We start from the raw sequence: 23,647 nt of genomic DNA on the forward strand, positions 1-23,647 counted from the left end.
TTACTAAACCAACCCATCATCATCAACAACAAAACCCTTTCCCAAGAAGAGATGATACCTATTCTCACCACAAGACTGCTTCCCATCCTCAATTCTCGAAATCGAAATCGAAATCGAAATCAATATCAACCACAAACCTCAGATAGGATAACCCCCCCTCCCCCCTCTTTTCTTGCCCCCAAACCCAAACCCATCTTCAACCTCTCCTCTCCTCTCCTCTCCCCTCCCCTCCCCCCCTCCCCTCTCCTATAAAAAACGCACGAAAAACACACGAAAAATACAAGAATAAGAATAAGAATAAAAATAAGAATAAAAACAATAAAAAATAATAATACCAACATAAAATCGCCGTAGAATCATCACATTCATCTATCCATCTATCCCATCCATCCATCTATCCCATCCATCCATCCATCCATCTATCCCATCCATCCACCCCCTACTAACAAAAACTAGATATTCACCATTAATAATCATTACGATTTATTAAAGTACCTAGGTACTGCTAGATATTTGCTTTTTTAACCTTGACGATTTCCAAAACATTTCTCTTTCTATTAATTGATATTCTGATTCGAAAATTTAAAGAGAGGTAGATAAAGATAGAGGATTTTCACTGATTTTCATATCAACTGGTCAAAAACACAGGGAAAAAAACATTGTAAAACTACTAGTCGATGAATATAAATATACACGATATCAACCGCGTGCGAAAAAGTTGAATACTAGGTATTTTCTTTCTCATTTTTATTTAATCTCTTCTCTAGAATTTTCTAAACCTGGATGCTGGAAAAAACCCCCCAAAAAACAAAAACTCGCTATGCAGTACGCAATACAAAAGACCAAGCTATGCTAATATCTATGACGTTTCATTCCGTGTCATGAATCATGATAAAATGCTCTCCATCGTAAATCGATAAATTATTCATCGTCCCTGCCAGACCCATCTTTTCCAAAAATTATTACCACCTCATTCTTCTCAATGAAGATCCTTCGTCCTCTCCTCTGCCTCACTCATCCATTTCTCCAACTTCCCTTGATCCCTAACCTTGAAACCCACCTTGAATGGATAAGGATCTGTTGTCAAACTAGTTTTAACTGCATTACATTCCAAAGCATCCAGGATCGGCCTATCCTTTGGATCTTTCGGAGCCACAATTTGAAAGGCAGTGAACAATCTAATAAAAGCAGTGAAGAGTTCTCTATTCGCAAGATGTGAACCTGCACACATGCGAGAACCGGCACCGTAAGCATAGTGAGGTGTACCGCCGCCTTCGAGATTATCAAGATAGCGATCAACGGAGAAGGTATTGGGGGATTTGAAGTGGGTAGAATCGTAGTCAGCGGCCCATGCGTTCTAAAGAAGCGTTAATATGAGTCGGAAGTCTTTGAAGTTAAAAAGGAAGCTTACCATGTAAAAAGTAGTACCAGCTGGAACAGTAGCCCCGTTGTATTCAATATCTTTGATACTGGTTCTTGGAAGACAAATAGGAATAACAGTGAAGAATCGAAGAACTTCGCGAACGAAAGCAGTAACATATGGAACTTTTTCTTCAACAAGACAACGTTCCCATGCATCTCCATCTGGGTAAACCTTCATAATTTCTTCATATGCTCGTTGTTGAATTTCTTGACCGTGTTCAGAGGAAAGATATGCAATACCCATGATCAAGTTACCAGGAACTGTATCGAGACCAGCAGAAACCATTGTTAGACAGATGGATTTGAGTTCATCTGAGGCGGGTTAGTGTGTTACACAATTGATAGATCTCAGTAAACTTACTCTCATTCAACTTTGCATCAGGATCCTTGATAATGTTTCCAGTAATACAAGGATTGTCTGTTCCTTCATCGATTTGTTTCTTGAGTTTGTTCAATAAGAAGTTCAAGTATTTGTCTCTTCTTTCTCTATATTCGATAGCCTCGGTGTTCGACTTTGGTAACAATCTCAGTAAGGGAATGTAATCCTGCCAGTTATTGCTCGTAGATCTGAAATTGCTAACAGCTCTTTCCACATCACAAATTTCCTGAAGTAAATCCCTGTCCTTGACTTCGTGAAGTCTTGATCCATAGTTCAATGTTAAAGAAGTGTTGAGAGCAAATCTTTGAAAGTAAGAGATAGGATCGATATCAACTTGACCGTTCTGACTATCATTGAGTAATTCTCTGATGGAAACCTTAGACTCAAGATCGATGATTGGCATATAAGATTGAACAGCCGGACGATTCAGAGCAGTAGCTGCAGCCTTTCGTCGTTGTTTGCAAGACTCATCCCAAGGAGAAGTACCAATGGTGAAACCTTGAGAAGTAGACACGACACTATGGAATGTATGAAGAGTAGGACGAGAGATCAAAGCCGATTGATTGGTAACCCAGAAATGGCGGACCGCATCGAAAGTGTTGACGAATACAATTCGCTATTTACCATTAGTGAGACATTTCCGCGGAGATGGTGAGATGTCTTACCCTATTTCCCAATCTTACTTGGAAGACAGCACCATACTTTTCAGCCAATCTTTTGGCTACCAATGCATGAGAGACACCAAATTCTAGAAGACTTCCAAAGAGAGGGTATCCAGGAATTTCCGGTAGATTCTGAATCTTTGGGGTATCTGTGCGATTGAGGTATCGAACAATGAAGAAAACCGTGGCGATAATCGCAATGCCTATGGTTTCAGGAGACATTGTGGTGATGTAGATGATATTGACGAAGAGAAGGAGGAGGAGGAGGAGGAGGAAGAGGAGGAAGAGCAAAGTAAGACAGTCAATGTGAATGAAGGTAAGAGTGTAGAAGAAATGGACGATATATAATGAAGTCCAAGCAATAAGATTCTATTCCATGTCTCATCTGTGAGCCCATTTTTCCAAACTTGACCTTGCGGAGAATGAGTCCCAGTTTCCAGGCTTGACCGTACGAGCTGTAAGATATTACCAAGTTCATCGGGAAATCGTGAATGCATCTTCAAGTTTGAGAATAATGGATGGTGATTGGTTCATGGTGAGAATGTGTGGAGAGATGGGACCCGATCGTACAGCCCCAGATGTTTATATTCCGCGCGGGTTCCCTTCCGTGCCTGAAAATATGGAGATGAGATCCAGAGTGAAGAAAGACTTGAAAGCATAATGATCAATCATGAAGTTTGTATGGAGCGAAGGTTGAGTTAGTCTAGAATCATCTGAATTGACTTTGTTCTGCAACTTTAGTGCAGATGGTCACGACGGAATCAATTCCGTTTGAAGAAAATGGTGAATGAAGAATTGTGATGACTAATCTTGGCTGTTCATATTCACCCCGCATGCGGAATGGATTGATTTGCTGACCCCGATGTTTTGGAATCCTATCGGCTGTACGCGGGGAAAACAACTTCGTCATGAGCGGTATAACAATTCATGGAATGTTTTGCTCGATTGATAAAGATTCAAAAAGGATTTCGCAAACTTAATTTTAAATTTAATATCTTTCACAGCTTTCACACCTTCTCAAATATCCCAAGCCATTTCGAACAATAAATTAATTCCATATATACCATCACAGGCAATTCGAAATGCCCGTCACAAAATTCAATACACCGGAGAAGTATAAATATCAAAATGGTTTCGGCTCATATCATGAGTAAGCTTATATTCACAACCCCTTCATCACTTTTCGCAATTTTTCTAATGCTTTCGCAGATCCGAAGCTGTCGAAGGTGCTCTCCCTATAGGTGCCAACTCTCCTCAAAAGCCTCCTTATGGTCTGTACGCCGAAAAGCTGTCCGGTACAGCATTTACCGCCCCCCGACATGAAAACCAACAATCATGGCTCTACCGAATTCTCCCAGCAGCATCGCATCAACCTTTTACTCCTCGCGAGACCTCTTCCTACAACACAAATCCAGAAGGAAACAAATTACATCAAATACCAAATCAACTAAGATGGGATCCATTCGATCTAGATGAGACAGTGGATTGGGTACACAGTCTGAAACTGGTAGCTGGAGCCGGTGATCCAACATTGAAACATGGAATTGGAATCTTTATCTTCGCTGCCGGAAAGAGCATGGACAAGAACCAAGCATTTTACAGTGCCGATGGAGACTTCTTGATCGTGGCACAACATGGAGTTTTAGACATCCAGACCGAGCTCGGAAACCTACTCGTTCGACCAAATGAAATTTGTGTTATTCCTCGAGGAATTAGATATCGAGTTGAACTTCCAGAAGGACCTGTTCGAGGATATATATTGGAATTATATTCAGGACATTTCCAACTTCCAGAATTGGGACCAATTGGTTCCAATTGTTTAGCCAACGCGAGAGACTTCCAAGCTCCAGTAGCTAACTTTGAACAAAACACCAATGGTGAATTTAAGATCTTGTCAAAGTTCAATGGACACCTCTTTGAAGCCACTCAAACACACACACCATTCGATGTAGTAGCTTGGCATGGACTCTACTACCCATACAAATACGATCTCGGTCGTTTCAACACCATCGGCAGTATATCCTTTGATCATCCCGATCCCAGTATCTTTACCGTCCTCACTGCTCCTTCCGATCATGTCGGTACCGCCATTGCGGATTTCGTCATCTTTCCTCCACGCTGGCTCGTAGGCGAAGATACATTCCGACCCCCCTGGTATCATCGCAACACCATGTCTGAGTTTATGGGTCTCATCGGTGGCGAATATGATGCAAAGACAGGAGGAGGTTTCCAACCCGCAGGCGCTTCTCTACATAATATTATGTCAGCTCATGGTCCTGATGCAGGTACTCACGATAAAGCATCGAATGCCCCGCTCAAACCGGCAAAGGTTGGAGAGGGAAGTATGGCGTTTATGTTTGAGAGTTGTTTGATGGTGGGGGTGACGGAGTGGGGATTAAAACAATGTAGAAAGGTACAGGAAAATTATAATGAAGAAAGTTGGACTCCCTTGCCGGCTCATTTTAAGATTCCCGCAGGAGTCAAGAAAATTAGTCATTTGGTTTCGGGGGAGATTGAGGGCGTTCTCGATATCGGAAAGAGTATTGGTGGTGAGGGAGCAAAGAAGGAAATTAATGAAGGGGCTTTGCCGCATTATACTTAAGGGTGAGGGGGTAGGTCGTTTCAAACGACATTCTTATATGCGCGTTATCACGAATTTATGAATAGATATACCATTATCAGGTTATTACTTATCGTCATATCATATCATCATATCATATCATGGCATCCTAAATCATACCATACATACATACATACCCTACATACCACATCATACATATCATGCAATCGATCAACCAATCAATACACCCATCATATAAATAATCTGATCTCGTTCAATTCAAATCAATCAATTCAATCTAAATCATCACCTCACCTCAGTAACCTTACTGAAAACGTAACCTAAAATCTGAATACAGAATATTGAACAGAACCTGTACCCGAACCTCGTACTAATATAGATGTTAATAGATATAAATATAGTCTATGCTAATCTAGAGGTAATTCAGATGGATGGATGGATGGGTGGGTGGATGGATGGATGGATGGTATAATGGTATGATGGTATGATGGTAGGTAGATCAACCCCGCAAAGTATTGTGTTTCCGATGTTTCCGTGGTGGATTGAATTGGGTGTGAGGGAGGGGTATGAGGGGAGGGAGGGAGTAGAGAGAAGGGTGATAGAAGGGTGATAGAGGGGTGATAGAGAGGGGGATAAAGAGGTAATTATTTGAAATCTTGATATAAATTTATAATAAATATGAATATAGAAATGTAAATATAGAAATATGGATATAGAAATATGAATATAGAAATATGAATATAGAAATATAGATATAGAAATATAGATATGAATATATAAATAGAAAATCAGATATCTACGAGTAGATAGATTTGAGATATTATATATATATATATATATATATATACTATATATATTATATCATATAGATTATAAGGTTACCTATTCTTATAGGATTTTTGAGGTATATAAGATTATATATCCGAGTATATATATATTCGAGTACGAGTATATATGTATATATATATATATCCGAGTATATACGATATATATATATATATAAAAGAAGACCTCGTGATCTGATATCTACGTAGCGAGGAAATTTGGGGCGAGAAGAAGGTATATAATATATATATAGTGTGACTTTGAGTATCTATCTGGGGGGGGGGTTGAGTTTTGAGTCTTGAGTTTTGAATTTTGAAGTGGGGGTTTGGGGGGGATGGGGGAAGGGGGCTATTCGTAGGAGAAAAAACAGGCGGAATTTGACAATTTAAATCTTTGTTAAAATCTTCTAATTTAATTGAATAATAAATCATTTTAAAATGATTTCTATAAATTCAAAAAGATCAAAAGAATATTTAGCTCTTTATTGTTTAGGTGATATTTCGAAATTTTATTTTATATAATATTAGAGGAAAGTAATTGAATGATATTATATCGTAGAAGTGGTCGAATCCCGCCTGTTTTTTCTCCTGCGAATAGGGGGGGTGAGAGGGGAAGATGCGGTGGTGGGGGGTGAAGAGGTATGGATTGGGAGTTTTGATGTTTGTATTTGTGTTTGTATGATTGAGGGGATGGATAAGGGGAGGGGAAATGAATGAATGGATAAGTGGATATTAGGTATATACAGAGAGAGAGATGAATAACGCGAAGGGTTTAGCATTAAGATTAATGAGTATGGTATGTATGGGATGTTGTGTACCTAGTATTTTCTTTTATTTGCTATTCGGTAGTGAAAAGGAGATATTATTGATGTTTGATGTTTGATGTGATGTTGTATTCCTTAATATTTTGATATGATGTGATTTATACATATCGGTACCTACATACATATTTATCGTAAGATATCTACCCATATCCATCTCTTCTCTACGTATCTACCTACCATATCTTTCCATTGGTATGGATGATATAATTAGCAACCCGAAGGAAATATACAAGATATCTATCTCCATACCAGGTCCTCTACAAAGTACTCTCTACTGTCCTCATACCCAGGCCAACCAACCATTAAACTTTCCTCATCTCCATAGCACAATAGCCAGAAACCAAATGAATACCTACTCCGTACGAGTAAAATACCTCAATCACATTCCAAGCATTGCGTTACTTCCCTAACTCAATCAAGCATGACCATCTTCTTATTTTCGCTGGTAGACTTCCGGTCTTGCTGGCTTGCATATGATTTGATGGTGCTGGGATGGAGGGAAAGTTTAAATACGAATGAGGAGAGGAAATGCAGAAAAGACCGACCTAGGTAGTATCCTGAGGTTAGATAGCTATCCAGAATTGGAATTAGAATTTGTGAATGCATGGTGGTCGGGGATTTGGTGCGGTTGGATGATTCGATGGCGTGTGTGGTGGTGAGATGTTGATGATACGTAGGGAGGTACGTTGTTAGTGGCATTTTACCCCTCACGAAGAAACCAATCGAAGGATTGTACAACCCCTCTTTTGAGGAAAGGGATTGAGTGGTTGATTGGGTGTGAGTTGGATGAGATGGGATGGGATGGGATTGGATTGGATTGGATTTCAGTCAATTGATTTCTTATTCTTTTTGTGTTTTGGTATCGATCGATGCAGTGCAGTACAGGACAGTTGTATGATGATCAATTAAAATAAGTACGAGGTATATTCTCAATTCACATTTACCATTCTCGCCATTTCAATTGCAATTCCAATTCCAGTACACGTGATGCAATAAATTGTATCAATCCATATCCTCAATCAGTATGACGACGCATCAAAGGAATGAGCTGATCAAAACATACATGACGTGATAAGAGTCAGCAGATACCATGGGCGAAACCTGGGGTATGACCCACTTCCCCAGTTTTGAGGGTAGAGAGGGTCGGAACTTCGCTTTGCCGGACAAGGGAGTGATTGGGGAGACTAGGCTTCTTTGGGTGTGAGATTTCAGGGGAAGATACTACATGGGGAATGGAGGGGATTTTGATATGAGGGATGTGGATATTTTGATGTGGAATGGAGGAATGTGTGAAATGAAGGGATGGTGTGAAATGGAAGGGAACAAGACGATTGAAGATTATGTACTCGTATGTTTGATTGATTTCCTATGAAGTGGGATTTGAAGTGTGAGGTGAGGTATCGTGTGAGGTATGATTAAAGCGGTTCAAGGTGAAGTGTGAAGTGTGATTTGAAGTATGATTCAAAGCACAATCAAAGTACAATTCAAGTACAATTCAAGTATGATGGAAGTAATAGAATGAATCAAAACAATCTTGACAAATGGAAACTACCAAAATCCTAATCATGTCCGAGGTACAAGGTTTCCTCCATGAATTAATTCCTTCTGGTTGGAAATATAATTATTCCCTCTTTTTGATTCGGATAACCTCAACCAATCACCTGTCGGTTGTGTGACTTCTTGTCTATTTCCCCTCATTTGAAAATCTAATGACCTCCTCCTCCCTCCCTCCTTTGTTATTCCCTCCCCATCAAAACTCACTCACACTTTCAAATCATTCAAATATCGATACATTGACTTCTTCGTACCTGAATCCATCACATCACATCAAACAATTTACAATCTACACTCTACAATCTACATCACTTCATCTTTCTTGATCTTCAATTCATCAAAGAAAGTCTCTTTTCAAGCTACACAACTTCCAAATAACCATCGTAGTTATTTGATCCAAACATTCCAACATTGTCTTTGTCTCTCGATATTGATCGTGAGATATCGTATCACCTACACTTTTACTCCATCAAGTAAAACAAACAAACCTCCCTTCCTTCCAATCATGTCTGCCGATACAGCAACTCAACCCATCAATACAGCAAACGCTGGTAAAGATGCTGATCCCATACCTTTAACCAAGGTTGATTCTGCAGTTCAAGGATTATCGAGTAGTCCTACTGATGAGAAGAAAACCATGGGTCATCGGAGAACAAGTTCAAGTGCTCCTGGTGTGTGGAATATTAATGACTTGGGTATGTGATCTTTTCTATGGTATTCCCTTCTTTTAATTGATGAATACATGCTGTCCTGCTTGATATGCAGTCTTACTTGATAATGAAGACATACTAACAATATCAATAGAGAAAGAGGGAAAGGAACTAGAGATTGCGAAAGAAACTCAAAAGCTGAACTGGTATGTACTCTTACCCCACTTCATCACCTATATCTTCACATCTACATGATTCTTATGAATGATGGCTGATGATATTTGTACCCTCTAGGCGTATAAATAAATCACCAATGACTCTTGAGGATCCGGAAAAGGGTTTCCTCAAGAAATCTCTCACTACACCACCCGTCAAGAAGATTGATTTACATTTCCCACTGGGATTGGAGGTCACTGCGAGAAATATGAAGGGTGTTACAATTAAGGATGCAGTAGATGCTATTTACAAACAATTCCGTAAGAAGGTATGTTACCCCTTTGCATTTCTCCCTCATTTCTCCGCTCCATGATCAAATCTTATATTCTTCAACTGCCATCCTCTCAACATCAATATACTAACAAATCTTCATCACCAGGCCGATGATGAACTAGAAACTCCCGTCCTCGCAGGATTTGAATGGGATAAAGATGAATCGTGGACTCGGCTCATCGTACACTGCAAGAAAGAAGGAGCACCACAACCCAAGAAGAAGAGTAAGAAGGCCGGTAAAGAAGGAGAAGAATTGTAGTTTCCCCACACTACACTTCCCTAACTACACCTCCCTTTCTGCACTACTCGTAGACTACACTTGTTGTTCGAATAGAGCATTGATGGCGTGCGTGATTATGGATGGATTTTGCTTTGCTTTGCTTGCTTGCTATCTAGGGAATTGATGAATTTTTTGCTTGGGATATGGATGGATGGATGGATGGATGGATGGATGGCTTCGGATATGGTATTAGGTGGTTACCATGATATTCTTCTCTCTCTCGCCAATCATGGCTTTACAATACATTGACGTGATATTTATTGAGCTAGCTGGCATGCTATGCTATCATGAGATGATCAGAGTCTGGAAGATGTTGACTGGCTGGTAGATTTGTATACTAGTTAGGAATTCAATACTTTGACTCCTGTTTCTTTCTTTTTTTTGTGTGTGTTTTTGAGGATGAGTTGATCCTTGGTGTATGAATTGAATTGAATTGAAATGTGATATCCAGCTGGAGTCCAGTATGTATTGATGTGTACACTTACCTAGTATTTCTCTTTAATTCCAGAGGTTGTTGGAGGGAGAATTTTGCTTGGTGGTGTGGGGTAAGCAAGTGAATGATTAGCGGGTAAGGGAATTGAGAATTGTGGTTTATTAGCCGATTGATCGTTGTTTGAATCTGATAGGGTTGGGATTTATTATATATTTGGGATTAAATTTGTTTATTACGAATTTGAATTCTTGAGTGATTTGTGGGTGATTTTGAGTGATTTGTAAGTGATTTGTTTGTTATTTAGGGGGTTGTTTTTTATAGATTGGGTTGGAATGAGTTGGGTTGGATTGGACTTGGTGAGGAGAGGAGGAGAGGAGGAGAGGAGGAGAGGAGGAGAGGAGGAGAGGAGGAGAGGAGGGGAATGAGAATGGTTTGGGGTTTGGATTGGAGTTTGGATTCGGGTTTAATAAGATGGGGGAAGAAGAGAAAGAGAAGGGAGAGAATAGAAGGGAAGAGGAGAGGAATAAGAATGATTTGAGTTTGGATTTGGGTTTGGATTGAATTGGGGTTTGGATTTGGTTTTGATAAAAAGAGGGAAGAAAAGAAAGGAAAGGGAGAGAATGGAGAGAAAGAGAAGAGGAATAAGAATAGTTTGAGATTGAAGTTTGAATTTAAATTAGATTAGGATTTGGATTTGATAAGAAAAAGAAAGAAAAAAAGAGAAAGGAGAGAATAAAGAAAAAAAAAAAGAGGAATAAGAATGATTTAGATTCGGATTTGGGTTTGGATTTAGATTCGGATTTGGGTTTGGATTTAGGTTTGGATTTGGATTCGGGTTTAATAAGAGGAGAAAAGAAGAGAAGAGAAGAGAAGGGAGAGAATGGAGGGAAGGAGAAGAGAAGGGATAGGGATAGTGATGGGATGGAAGAGATAAGTAGGAGGGGGTATTTGAGGAGTTTGAAATATCTATGTGATGTTGTGATGAATTTGGATTTGACTCTGGATCTGAGGCAATTGAAGGAGTATAGGCAGGGGAGGGGGAGGGGGAGGAATGTGGATTTAGATTGGAGGTGGGAGGTGGGAGGGAGAGAGGAGAGAGGGGAGGGGGAGTGGAACAGGAGAGAGATGGAGAGAGAGGGGATTGGAGGAAAATGGCTAGCGAATGAGGGGGTCAATAAGAGGAATGAGAAAAATGGATGGATGCATGGGATGGATTGTGAGATGAATATATCTGTATTTGGAGAGCTGGTTGAGTGGGGAGGGGGGAATTGGTATGGAGAAGAGAAGAGAAGAGAAGAGAAGAGAAGAAGTAGAGGGAGGGATTGAAGAAGATTGATAGAAGGGAGTAAATGAATCGAATAGATGATTTGGGATAAGAGTGAGATGGATGGAGGGGGGAAAGGATTGTGGTGTGGTGTGGTATGGTATGGTTAATGTGGTTTTAATGTATAGTTGTGGATGAGATGGAAGGGATAGGTGGAAGGATAGGTGGAAAGAAGGAGGTGAAGGTGAAGGTTAGTGAGTTGGATGGGAGCTGGGAGATTGGGAGATGGGAGATGGGAGATGGGAGATGGGAGATGGGAGATGGGAGATGGGAGATGGGAGATGGGAGATGGGAGATGGGAGGGATTGAATGGGAATTTGAATGGAAATTTGTTTTTATGGGTGGGACTGGTAAGAGGGTGAATGGGGTAGATGATGTAGAGAGGGGGAGAGGGGGATAGTATAAGGAAGGGAGGAAAGGGAAGGGAGAGAGAGATGAATAGGAGGGGGTATATAGATGGAGTGGATAAGTTTGAGTAATTTAAATAATAGAAAGAAAGAAGAGAATGTAAGGTTGGAGATTTGAATAAAGATTTGAATAATAAGGAGGGGATGAAGAGAGAGGATAATATTAATTATTCAGTATTATAAAGCGTTAAAATCTATAATAGATAGAGATATTTAATTAATAATTATTTTGATATAAAAAGTATTAGTTTTTGAATCCACTTTATAATAATATTCTTTCGCCTTTGATTTTCGAATAAATCTTTTTTTTTCTAAGACTTATAATCTTCGAATCGCTATAGATACTCAGCTTTTAATTTAATAAAATTTTTAATCCCCACCCCTCCCTTTCTATTATTCGATTTTCCCTCCCCCCCATCCATTTATGATTTCCCTCTGTAATACTGTTTATTCATTTAATATCAAATTTCAAAATGAATAAACTTTGATATAAAAAAGTATAAAAAAGTACTTCATATATAGACTCGATATTTAATAAAAATATAATCTTGTATATACTCTATACTTCTTATTTCTAGAGATTATTATAATTATTATATCTTGTATTTGAAATTCTCGACGAAAAGATATATAGATAGATAGATAGATAGATTATTCTTAAATTCCATCCCCGGATAATATCTATAAAGAGGTTCTCGAACTACTGATAGTGGGTCTGGAAAATCCACTGTAATATGACGCTGGCATGTATGATGTATGAAGACTCCACTTTCTTCCTGTTTTCCTATAGGTACTTGTCGTGCTAGATGAGGAGTGAGGATTGGTGTGTTGAGGTTTGTATTGTAATCTTCGTATACCTAGTGTAAGTGATATACGAATATGTATTCGGAAGTGAGAAGGGGAAGAGTAGTATAATAGGAATGAATGAGCAGGGACTCGGGAGGTATCATACGAGGAAGGGATAATTGAGGGATTGTAAGTCTTACCTTGTGTTTATTGATTTCTGAATGATCGGAATAGTCGGTTAGATGCGGTTATTTCTTGATATATATTTGGGAGTGTCATTGAGATGGTAGGTGGTAGTTGGTGATTGTTGATTGGATCTTGTTTTCTTTGTTGGGATTGCTGATGGGATTGCTGATCTATGAATTCATGGTTTGGAGGGGAGATGGATGGAAACTCAGATGTTTCTGTCTGTGTATGATTGGACATTTGATGATCTTGTCTGCGATGGAGTAGTATTGATGTCTACTTTGTAAGATTACAAGACAAGTTCATGATTCTGTCTATAATATGAGAGTTGGATAAACAGATCGGGAGTAGTACTCTGGAGTAGTATGAAAAGCATGATTCCAAATTTCCAGCAGTACGTGAATATGTGAATGCTTTGACGTTCTCATCAAATTAGACCATGATTTTTGGATGTCGACAATGAAGCTATTGAAAGCTTGAGGAAGATCTTATAGGGGATTAATTATTAAGATAGTACTTAAATAATGATCATCATACTGCTCAATACATAATATTGGTGATGGGTTTGTCAAGGACGCTCGGGAAGCTGAAAAATAAACAATTACCTGTACGTAGAAGGTCCCTGGCGATAGTCAGTACCCACATTCTAATAAGCCCACAGCCCACTGAAACTCGCAATGTTCACCGCTTCGGATAAGATCACGATGATGGATGGGTATTCTCCGAGTGATCATTCGAGGTGTCAAGTATTGGATTTGAGTACTCGGTAGATGAGTTGGTAGATGAATTGGTAGATGAATTGGTAGATGAGTTACGGATAGATGGCGTGCCGGTAGATGAAGTCTCGGTAGTTTATACAAAGTATAGTAACGAGGAGTTTTCCGGATCTATTATCAATAGGTCGAGTAGCTTGGTTCTTTCTTTTGCCTTTGTTCAAGGGATATGGTAGCTGCCGTGCTCTTGTACTATCGTATCTCGTAGCCTTGGTTGACCTCTTTGACTCGAGAAGGGGGATTTGGAGGAATGAGAAGGGGAAGTTGATGTTGATGTTAATTGATGTGTAGGTATATGTTTAACGATGGGGTGTAGATGTATGTAGATGTAGATGTATATGTATATATATATATATATTTGTGTGTGTGTAGATGTAGATGTATATAGATATAGATATAGATGTAAATGTATATCATTTGAGATTGTCTCGCTCATTCTCATATTCTTCATCTTAAACATCACGTGTAACATAATCTTCCATCATTCCCTTTCCTTCCCTTTCCTCTCCTCTCCTTCCCTTACCTCGAGCCTTACCAAGTACGTCCTACCAATTATCCTTGTCTGCCTTGTCTTGTTGGTTCATAACTTCTTCCCTCTCTCTACACTAAATTTCCCCGCATACGATAAAAAATCCGGTCAAGGGCAATCCGTCAACTCTCATTTGTTAGAAAGTGACTATCGAACTGGACTGGATTGCCATTTTCTAACAAGTCCCAGTCAAATAACCTTTCTAAAAAAAAACCTCGTCGACTCAACTAAAAACTTAATAAAAACTACTTCCAACATCTCCGGCCAAATGCGCAAAGACATATATTCCTCCTCCTGACTTTCAATGTGATAATGAACATACTTGAATCACAAGTTAATGATCTAAATTATATCGCAGAGTCTCCCATTGCCATCCCGGTCTTTGATAATATGAATGGTCAACAACAGCAACAGCAACTACAGTCTTCGGAATCACCCGCGGATACTGGGGCTCAGAGCGGAAAGAAGAGAAAAAATGATGCGGGTGAGGGAGGCGACGCAACGTTGAATGGAAATAAGGAAGGCACTCCACATACAAGGGCAAAGAGAAATAGATATATATCTATTGCTTGGTACGTTACCTTTTCTTTTCTTGCCTTTCTTGTGTTCTCTTTGTGTGCATGTGCATGTCTTGATGTGGTTGCTTTGCATCCTGCTTGAGTTTCACTTGCTTCTGGGTTGCTTTGATGGAAATGCGCCCGAGGAAATCCAAAGGGGGGACCGAAACCCGACTCTACCTGCAGACAACCTTACACATGGGATAATTTGAGGACGGAATTTCCATTGCATGATACTAATTCATATACTGACATAGTAACGAATGCAAACGAAGGAAAATCAAATGTAATGGAAATACACCATGTCAAAGATGCGGAAACCTCAACCTCGAATGTCAATATGCCCCGAATTGTTGTACCAATGGCTTCAAGGAATCGGAGGAGTTTCGTCGAATGAATTCACAAATTTCCCTATTACAAGAACAAGTGGACAATCTATATTCGACAATAAATGCCATGCGCCAAGGTGGCAGCGGTGGGGGTGGTGATGGAAGCATATCCTATGGCGCATCATCAGAAAGATCATTGTCGATATCGCAACAATCCGCAGTGCAAGGACTTTCTCCCTTGAGCTTTCATCATAAACCTATACCTAGGCATCCTTCATTTCGGGGACCGACCAGTTCCGCTTTTGGTCTAGATGTGGCTAAAAACACGCTTCATAATATGGGATATCAATCATTGGCAGAAGAAGGCATCGCTACTCAGGATCCGACTCCGGTACCGTCACCAGCTCCATTACGACCAAGAGCATTGCCATCCATCAATATGAATGGTGTTCGAGCTCCAGATCCATTGAGAAGTGTAAATCGAGAAGAAATGATTCGACTGTGTAGGGTATATGAAGAAGAGATGGGTCTGATGTATCCTGTTGTGGATATAGAGGAATTAATCACTCATGGTTCCAACCTTTTTGAATTCATTGATGCCGCGGTGAGGAATGGCCTTGCCACATCCAATAATCCTCAAGGTATTAATGATAACAATTCTTGTATGTTGAAGACTATCATGGCTATCTCAATGATCACAGAGGGAAGTGGGCAAAGTGACTTGGCCTTCAGATTATTCGAGAGTGTTAGAGAGCCTGCGGATCGTGCATTGCATGATGAATTTGTGGAGGTTAAAAGCTTGCCATTCTTGGTACTCGTGGTGAGTTATGGAATTTTGTTTCTTGCCCCTTGTTTATTTTTGTATGTTGTGTTTGCTTGGATAATGTGGAGGTTAAAGGAAATCACAAACTCTAGTGAGTAAGGATTTGAGAGAAGTTTCTCTTGTTTTCCCAAGCTGGGTGGTGGTCGTTTCGAGACTCATGAGTTACTGTTGCCATTTGAGCAGGTGAAAATAAATTCAACTTATAATGCTACATTTGGCCAAGTGGGACTAATGTGGGATGCCGAGCACATGTGGTTGGCATTATGGACATTCAACTTTATATGGCATGAAAGAGGTACAAAGCTGTAGAAGGATATCTGGAGAGGAAGGCCACCACAATGAGGAAAATGTTAAAAAAAAGAAAGTTGGCGTTGGGAGGAATCGAACAACCCCATCTTGCTTCCGCTCATTTAAGAGCGTGGCAGGTTTTACCATTAAACTACAAGGCCTATTTGATTTATTGTTGCACTGGTATGATTATCACATTAGAAATCCGATTATATATCGATCAGATGATAGTTGAAGCACAAAAACCTGTCGCTGGATTTGGAGCTCACGAAGGATGGAAGAAACTGCAAAGCCTTGACACGTTGGCGCAGGTAAAAATCTCAAAACGATCATTGACTTCGTAAGGGACCAAACCTACTTCTACATCTCACATCAACATCAGGGATATCGTGCTTTATTATTCACTTGCAAGGCCTACATCATTTATTTTTGGACTGGATCAATCATTGCATTTTTCATTGGCTTCTAAAGACACGCAACCCATACCGTTATTGGTGTTACAGATCCCAAAGGCCACAGCAATGGAATCTTGCTGTGCTCGGTTGAATTGAAAGTCGGAAAAAACCGCCCATTCGATATCTGCTTCTGGCCTAGGAAATCAAAGTCGGAATAATGCTTGCTACTTGGAAGGAATTAGCCCACATAATGCCACATCCAGTCAGAAGTTTGCGACTCCAGCGTTAAATCACAAGCTCTATTTGATTCATTCAATCCTTGGTCATTACAATATGCAGATCATAGTCGTGTTAGTGCCGACTGTCATGGATTTCAGAGTATGCGGCTCTGTTATGAGTTCTCATCCCTTATGGACTCCATCACATTTGTGGTTTCTCATTATTGAGGATAAGCGAAGAACCACAAAAACCTCTTCTCATTAGAGGTGGTTCTGTCTATTCGGCTGTCCCCAGAATGAGAATTGAAGATCAACGTAAAGAAAAGATGGGCTTTGCAACATAAGCCAGGAAGAAAGCAAAAGAAATTCCAAAAAAAAATAAAAGATTTGGACCTCGCAGGATTCGAACCCGCTTCTCTGGAAGGGACACTTTCACCTGGAAAGGAAACACAGCGTGTTAACCAATTACACCAAAGGCCCTTTTGTTTTTGTTGACTGAGATGACTTGTTCAGAATAATCTTGTTTCGTTCCGTCTCTACTTGTGGACCCTCTGATTGGTGTACATACCATGCGTCAGAGCCGTGATTCGACGTTTTGTCCCTTAGCTCTCTCAAATTAATTACCCATGCCGCGATTGTACTTTTCATTTTCTGCGTCAAACTTTACACTTTCTTCTACTGTTGGGTTTCAAACAGATCCATCATCAATCTTTCGCAAAAGATTCAAACTCCTGTTCTGCCTTCAAGTTCTAATTCGTTCCCCTTTCTTCTTTTCTGCGAACTGAGAGACAAATGTACTTTTTAGCAACAAACTAACATAAATCTTAGGCAATATTCCATTTCCACTGTGACGAAGAAGCATTGGCCTGGCGCATAATTGGACAAGTCGTACGAATGTCAATTGAGTTGGGTCTGCATAGACGTGATTCTTTTTTCAAAGTTGTGACTGATGAACGAGAACGGGTTGCTGTTACCAAACTTTTCTGGTCAATCTATGTACTTGATCGAAGGTGGAGTTTCGGTACAGGCATGCCTTTTGCTATACAAGATTCAGATATTGATCCCTCTTTACCAGAACCTGTATGTAATTTTCTAAATTTACCTGACGACTCAGCTAATTCTTTTAGGATAATTCGGTCCCTTATCTACACGTTATGATATCATATTCAAGAATAGGTTCTAAAGTTTGGAAATCGATCTGCTCTTTCTCCCCAACACCTTCAACGAATATAATCACCGAGGAGTTAAGTTATCTAGACTACCAGATCACACAATGGCAAAAAACGATACCACCTCATTTACAACTTCCAACTTCTGCTGCCCCTCAAGCCTCCTCTCGCGCAACCCATCGACTACAAATACTTCTCTACCTTCGTGCCAATCAAATGCGTATCCTGATCTATCGCCCTGTCTTACACTCTGCATCTTCTATACAAGAACATATTCAACATGCGTCTATAGTTGTCGAACTTGCGAAAGATACAATTCGCGCCCTCACACATCTCAATCAAACCACGGACATTTATCGCGTACAACAAGTTTGCTTTAATTATTTCCTCATTTCAGCGTTGGCGGTCATTTTTCTAGCAAGTTGTCATGCTCCAGTTACCTTCAGCTCGATTTGCCGCGATGAATTCTATATGGCACTCGATTTAGTGAAGGGTTTCTCGAATAAATCTTTTGTATCGAAACGTCTCTGGAAAACAATCAAAAGTCTAAAACAAGTAGCTCCAAGACTTGGGCTGTCTCCCACTTCAAATAATCATCATAACGGTGCATTGGGAGCGGATGATGCACATAGTAGTGCGGCACTTGCAATGGCTGGATTGGCAGGTCATGAAATTACGGGAATGGGAGGAGGATACGATACAAATGGACCTGGACAAGGAATGGGTACGGGATCAGGAAGTAGTCCGATGACAGGAAATCAAATGAGTTATGAGATGACGCATCTATTTGAAGCGGCGTTGGGAATGGGAAATGGACATAATGGATATGGAGTTGGGAATGGGATGGATGGGACACCGGGAGTGGGAGATGATTTGGGAGGTGTTGGTCCGGCTTTTGGAGAAGGTGATGAATTATTTAGGCAGTTAAGGGATTTGTTTTAAGGGTGATCAAGCTCACGGTGGTATTTGTAATATAAGGAGCCTGTATTACTGTGTATATTGAAGCGACAAAATATTGCGGAGGTTGTTGATATTCGGTGGTTTGAACATAGGGCTGAAGAACCGCAGCTTCGTTGGTTGGTAGTTTACATATCCTCTTTACGTCATTAATCAAGCACAATAGTTCTATTCTAGCTTATGGGTAGGAGGGCAAGCACTGTGCAAGCAATTGACCTTGAATCATTGTCTGAGACTAAGATGTCGGAATCCCACTGACAGGTGGATCAGTCTCGACGGGGTTGACGTATTACTGAATCCACTGGGATCTTGATTCAAAATTGCATATTACACCATATGATACAAATCGAATCACATCTGATACATCACTGCCATGATCTTTGGCCAGCATTAATGTCTGACAGCGGAAATGCTACAATTTTTATGGAGAGGTCCAGGACGGAATTAATACCGTGCGGCAGAGCGACGAATTTCAGCTCCACAAAATGTTCATTCCGCGAAGACGATGTATGTATGGATGACCCCACAATGTGGAAGCTTTGCACTCACTACCCCTCCATTCGAACGAAATAGCTTGAGCTTGACGTCGGCTTGTAGAATTATCGGCTTCGGTTGATGTTTATGGAATTTGGGTTGAAGAACTTGTAAATGTAATTGTCATTCTACTTACAGCTATTGTCCCTTTCTTCTCCACGTTCATGAACAAATCTCAATTCTAACTTCACATCAAGTTCTTTAGTATACAGATTCCTCGTTATCCATTGTCAACATGCCTCCTCTCAAGTCTTGGCTTCGAATTCCTCCTCATAGCGATTTCTCCATCCTCAATATCCCCTTTGGTATTATCACCTCTCGCAATTCGCAGGTTACTCACCGTCCAGCTATTCGTATTGGCGACCATGTGTTAGATCTCCTTGCCTTTTCTAAATCGTCTGGATTCCAGAAACTCCCTTCATTCAAAGACCACCTCTCCGTTTTCGAAGAACCAACCCTCAACGCATTTGCAGCATTAGGTCAGCCCATTCATCGAGAAGTTAGAAAATATATACAAGAGGTTTTTAAGGAGGATACCCCATATCCGGAATTATTGAAGGATAATGAAGAAGTACAAAAAGAGTGTTTGCTGAAGGAGGGAGATTGGAAGAATCATCTGCCGATGAGGATTGGGGATTACACAGATTTTTTTGCGGGTATCAATCATGCTAGGAATGCGGGAACTATGTTTAGAGTGAGTTCACCTGTGGTGTATTAGAGTGGTTTTGATGACGGATTCTGATGAATATGTCTAGGGAGCGGAAAATGCATTACAACCAAATTACACACATGTTCCAATTGGATACCATGGTCGGGCTTCCTCGGTCGTCGTCTCCGGAACGCAAATTACACGTCCTAATGGTCAGATTATTCTTGATCCAAAGGCTCCTGGCCCTAAGAAACCTGTATTTGGACCTTCCAGAAGACTCGATATTGAGCTTGAGCTGGGATGTTTCTTATGCACGGGCAATGAACTCGGAGAGCCTATTAAGGTCAACAAGGCCGGAGAAAACATCTTTGGATATGTTCTCATGAATGATTGGTCTGCAAGAGATATTCAGAACTGGGAATATGTCCCGTTGGGTCCTTTTAATGGAAAGAATTTCTCTACAAGTATCAGTCCGTGGGTTGTTCTCCAAGACGCTATTGCGCCTTTCCGAACCGCTAAATTAGAGACGGAGGCCTCGAAATCGGGAGAATTGTTGGATTATCTAAAAGAAGAGAGTAATAATACGGGTCTTGATATTAATTTAGAGATTGATCTCACGACTCCAGATGGAAGTACAACTGCGATTGGGAAAGTAAATGCGAAGAATTTGATATGGAGTTTTGAACAAATGCTTGCGCATCATAGTAGTGGAGGATGTAATATGAGGACGGGTGATCTGTTGGGTAGTGGGACGATTACTGGGGAGGGCGATCAGGAGATGGGGAGTTTATTGGAGATGACGTGGGGTGGGAGTAAGGATATTTGGTTGGTGGGGATGGAGACGAGGAAGTTTTTGAAGGATGGTGATGAGATTACTTTGAGGGGTACTTGTGGGGTGGAAGAGGGGGGGAAGGTGGGCTTTGGTGAGTGTAGGGGGAAGGTGGTTAGTGCGATTGTTTATTAGGGGGAGCGTGTATGGGGTGGGAGGCTTGGGAGATTTGGATGTTACGTCGAGTAAAATTATATTATATCCTATCTACTGGGTGTTCTTTTTGCTTTATATTTATCTTTTGTGTGTTTTTTGCGGATTTCCATTGTTCAACTTGGGTACTTTGGATTCCGAATGTCTAGTTGTCTTGGCTGGGCCTTTTTGATTGATTAGACTTTTAGCGGCGCAATGAGTTGATGATGACTTACTGCATCTATCATCTTGGTGCAAGGAAATTGGAACTTTGAGAATGGGAACACGTTTTTTTGAACAAAATTCGTTGTTACTGTTCATTCTAATTGCTCATTAGAGAAGGAAATATACTCACAATCTCTCTCAAGATGTTACTAATACAATTCTACTCATTCAATATTACTTTCATCCAACAATTTCAGCTGCAAAAATCTTTTCACAATTCACTACTCGCCCTTCACACATACCAAGGAAAATGAGATTTTTCTCCCTTGTTAATCCAATTCTATCTTTCCAGAATCTTCAATTATCCTCTACTTTCCTTTCCAATTCAACTCGACTTTCAACCCCCAAGATTCACAAACTCGAGACATTTAGTGCACAAACACAAGCACTCACTGTCAAAAATGTCTTCCAGATTATTGACATCTCCCATGGATCTTAGGAGGTCGTAAGTTCTACCCTTTATCCTTGACCCTAAACCTCCAACCACAAATACAACCCCAACTAATCCCCCTCCCCTCTCCAAAGAAAAAGCCACCGCACCTCTCCCTCCCACTCTCACTCCGCCAGCTATTCCCATCCTCCCCAACACCGCACCTCAACTTCCGCACTACCAGAAGAAGAAAAACCTCTTCCCGCCCCGCCAAAACCATCCACTTCTACTTCTACTTCTACTGGGGTACTGCATCGACTGATTCCGCGCAGGAGAGATTCAATCGCGCTTCCGAGAGTGGTGGAGGGATTGAATCGGGGAGTGGAGAGGGTGAGGAGATGTAGTTTGAGAGCGGGTGGTATGTATTTTTTTTTTTTTTTTTTTTTTTTTTTTAGGAATTGGGGAGGGGGGAAGAGGGCGTTGGAGGGTTTATTCGATAAGCTGTTTTGGATTTGTTTGGATGTGGGATGAAAGGGAATTGGAACATTAACTCATGGAATGAATTGGAATAGTAGGATTAGGACTCACAAGTCCCACGGCATCGAAAATAATCAACACAGAGACTACACGCACATCCACACCCAGATCAACATCAACATCCAAATCTAAATCCAAATCCAAACCCACCAGCAAATCCACCACTTCCCCCCTCCTCCCCAACCCCGAAACCGAAACCAAAACCAAAACCAAAACAAATCCTATCCAGAACGCCAAGGCAGATATCGACTTCCCCAGTGATGAAGAAGCAGAAGCAGAAGAAGCAGAACTAGGTATCGCGGTCGAAATGAGTATCAGGTGTGTTCGTGCACGGCTTGTGTATATTGGTTGTAGGGGGTTGGAGTCTTGATTTTTGGGATTGGAGTTGGGGTTGGGATTGGGATTGGGATTGGGATTGGGATTGGGTTTGAGTTTGGGTTTTTTTGGTGGGGAGGAGGGAGGGAGAGAGGTAGGGAGGTAGGAAGGTATGTGTATGCATTGGTGATGGATGGGATATTTTGAAACTTTTAGAAATTCTGAGAAATTCTTTCGTGGATTGTGGTATTTTTGAGGGTTGGGATTTATGGGGTTGAGTGTTTCGTTCATTCATCTCTCATCTGATGGATGATGGATAATTATTTCAATTGTCAGAATAGGTTTAGAGAAGATATTTAGGTACCTATCTATAATAAAGCTTGGAATGAGGATTGGATATTGAATAGGTAGCGATTATTTCTTTTTGTTCTTGTTCTTGTTCTTGTTTTTATTCCTGTTCTTGCTGGGGTGGTATGTATATGTAGGTATATGAATATAGATGCTCAAGAGCGTTGAGAGAAAGAAAAAGAAAGAGAAAAAGGAAAAGAAAAAGAAAGAGAAAAGAAAAGGGGTTCGCTTATGGGAGTTAGTAGGGTGTGCAGTTTTATGTGTCGGGTATGATCTACTTACTTCTGAATATACATGCAGAATGACAATATCGTAAAAATGTAGAATGGAATTTCTCCTAGATGGAGTTATAATTCATACAGGATTTGGATCTTGAAATAGCGTTTGTTGATTTGTGTTAAATGAATGATTGAATGAATGAATGAATGAATGAATTTAAGATTACTTCACATACCTAATTCATAATAATTCCCACTTAGCTTTTCTTGCACCTGACGTTGAACTAACATAGTACCCCCGCAGCGAGGTACATGTAATCTATTAGAGCAAAATTCATCCGTCAAAGCAACAAGGAAGACTTGAATATTCAGTCCTCTTGCTCATCAATCCAAGATAATCAAAGACGCCCAAAGTTCAAACAAATCCTCACTCGATCTACTAAACGATTACTCACTTTTTATAAAGAAAATCAAAATACTCAGTCTACTATTAAATACCTACCTACCTACTAGTAAAAGTAATCAGAGAATCGAGAGGGCATAGGCATAGGTATACGTACGATACACATCAGACATCAGACACCAGATATTCAAGTACGGTTTGCAAACCTTTTAGTTATTAACACATCAATATCAATATCAACATCAACA

General features: G+C 40.3%; 6 protein-coding genes across 6 annotated transcripts; 5 read left to right on the plus strand and 1 right to left on the minus strand.

Annotated features, from left to right (window-relative positions):
- Positions 1 to 724: 724 nt before the first annotated feature.
- EAE98_002620 (uncharacterized protein) lies at positions 725 to 3,188 on the minus strand. The gene is made up of 4 exons (XM_038950240.1): positions 2,467 to 3,188; positions 1,784 to 2,417; positions 1,412 to 1,734; positions 725 to 1,357 (listed from the first exon to the last, which is right to left on the minus strand). Exons 1-4 carry the CDS (start codon positions 2,683 to 2,685, stop codon positions 980 to 982), a joined length of 1,554 nt encoding a protein of 517 aa, XP_038813979.1. The 5' UTR covers positions 2,686 to 3,188; the 3' UTR covers positions 725 to 979.
- Positions 3,189 to 3,545: 357 nt separating this feature from the next.
- On the plus strand, positions 3,546 to 5,065 carry EAE98_002621 (uncharacterized protein; the record flags this gene model as incomplete). The annotated part of the gene is made up of 2 exons (XM_038950241.1): positions 3,546 to 3,613; positions 3,673 to 5,065. 2 exons carry the CDS (start codon positions 3,546 to 3,548, stop codon positions 5,063 to 5,065), a joined length of 1,461 nt encoding a protein of 486 aa, XP_038813980.1.
- Positions 5,066 to 8,751: 3,686 nt separating this feature from the next.
- Positions 8,752 to 10,441, plus strand: EAE98_002622 (uncharacterized protein; the record flags this gene model as incomplete). The annotated part of the gene is made up of 4 exons (XM_038950242.1): positions 8,752 to 8,941; positions 9,051 to 9,102; positions 9,191 to 9,380; positions 9,492 to 10,441. 4 exons carry the CDS (start codon positions 8,752 to 8,754, stop codon positions 9,642 to 9,644), a joined length of 585 nt encoding a protein of 194 aa, XP_038813981.1. The 3' UTR covers positions 9,645 to 10,441.
- Positions 10,442 to 14,493: 4,052 nt separating this feature from the next.
- On the plus strand, positions 14,494 to 18,824 carry EAE98_002623 (uncharacterized protein; the record flags this gene model as incomplete). The annotated part of the gene is made up of 4 exons (XM_038950243.1): positions 14,494 to 14,675; positions 14,918 to 15,809; positions 17,542 to 17,793; positions 17,841 to 18,824. 4 exons carry the CDS (start codon positions 14,494 to 14,496, stop codon positions 18,822 to 18,824), a joined length of 2,310 nt encoding a protein of 769 aa, XP_038813982.1.
- A 784-nt stretch (positions 18,825 to 19,608) lies between these two features.
- On the plus strand, positions 19,609 to 20,986 carry EAE98_002624 (uncharacterized protein; the record flags this gene model as incomplete). The annotated part of the gene is made up of 2 exons (XM_038950244.1): positions 19,609 to 20,067; positions 20,129 to 20,986. 2 exons carry the CDS (start codon positions 19,609 to 19,611, stop codon positions 20,984 to 20,986), a joined length of 1,317 nt encoding a protein of 438 aa, XP_038813983.1.
- Positions 20,987 to 21,609: 623 nt separating this feature from the next.
- On the plus strand, positions 21,610 to 22,485 carry EAE98_002625 (uncharacterized protein; the record flags this gene model as incomplete). Its single annotated transcript, XM_038950245.1, has 3 exons — positions 21,610 to 21,653; positions 21,734 to 21,996; positions 22,151 to 22,485. 3 exons carry the CDS (start codon positions 21,610 to 21,612, stop codon positions 22,483 to 22,485), a joined length of 642 nt encoding a protein of 213 aa, XP_038813984.1.
- Positions 22,486 to 23,647: the final 1,162 nt, after the last annotated feature.

The sequence above is a fragment of the Botrytis deweyae genome (genome assembly GCF_014898535.1).
Source record: "Botrytis deweyae strain B1 chromosome Unknown BDEW_004, whole genome shotgun sequence".
In the NCBI taxonomy this organism is placed as follows: domain Eukaryota; kingdom Fungi; phylum Ascomycota; class Leotiomycetes; order Helotiales; family Sclerotiniaceae; genus Botrytis; species Botrytis deweyae.

What these genes read in the sequence shown, in the direction of transcription:
- EAE98_002620 (XM_038950240.1), bottom strand. Translation starts at nt 2,685, where the DNA reads ATGTCTCCTGAAACCATAGGCATTGCGATTATCGCCACGGTTTTCTTC. An exon ending in AAGTAAGATTGGGAAATAGG is followed by an intron (nt 2,418 to 2,466) that starts GTAAGACATCTC and finishes AATGGTAAATAG; the next exon opens with CGAATTGTATTCGTCAACAC. An exon ending in TGATGCAAAGTTGAATGAGA is followed by an intron (nt 1,735 to 1,783) that starts GTAAGTTTACTG and finishes AACCCGCCTCAG; the next exon opens with ATGAACTCAAATCCATCTGT.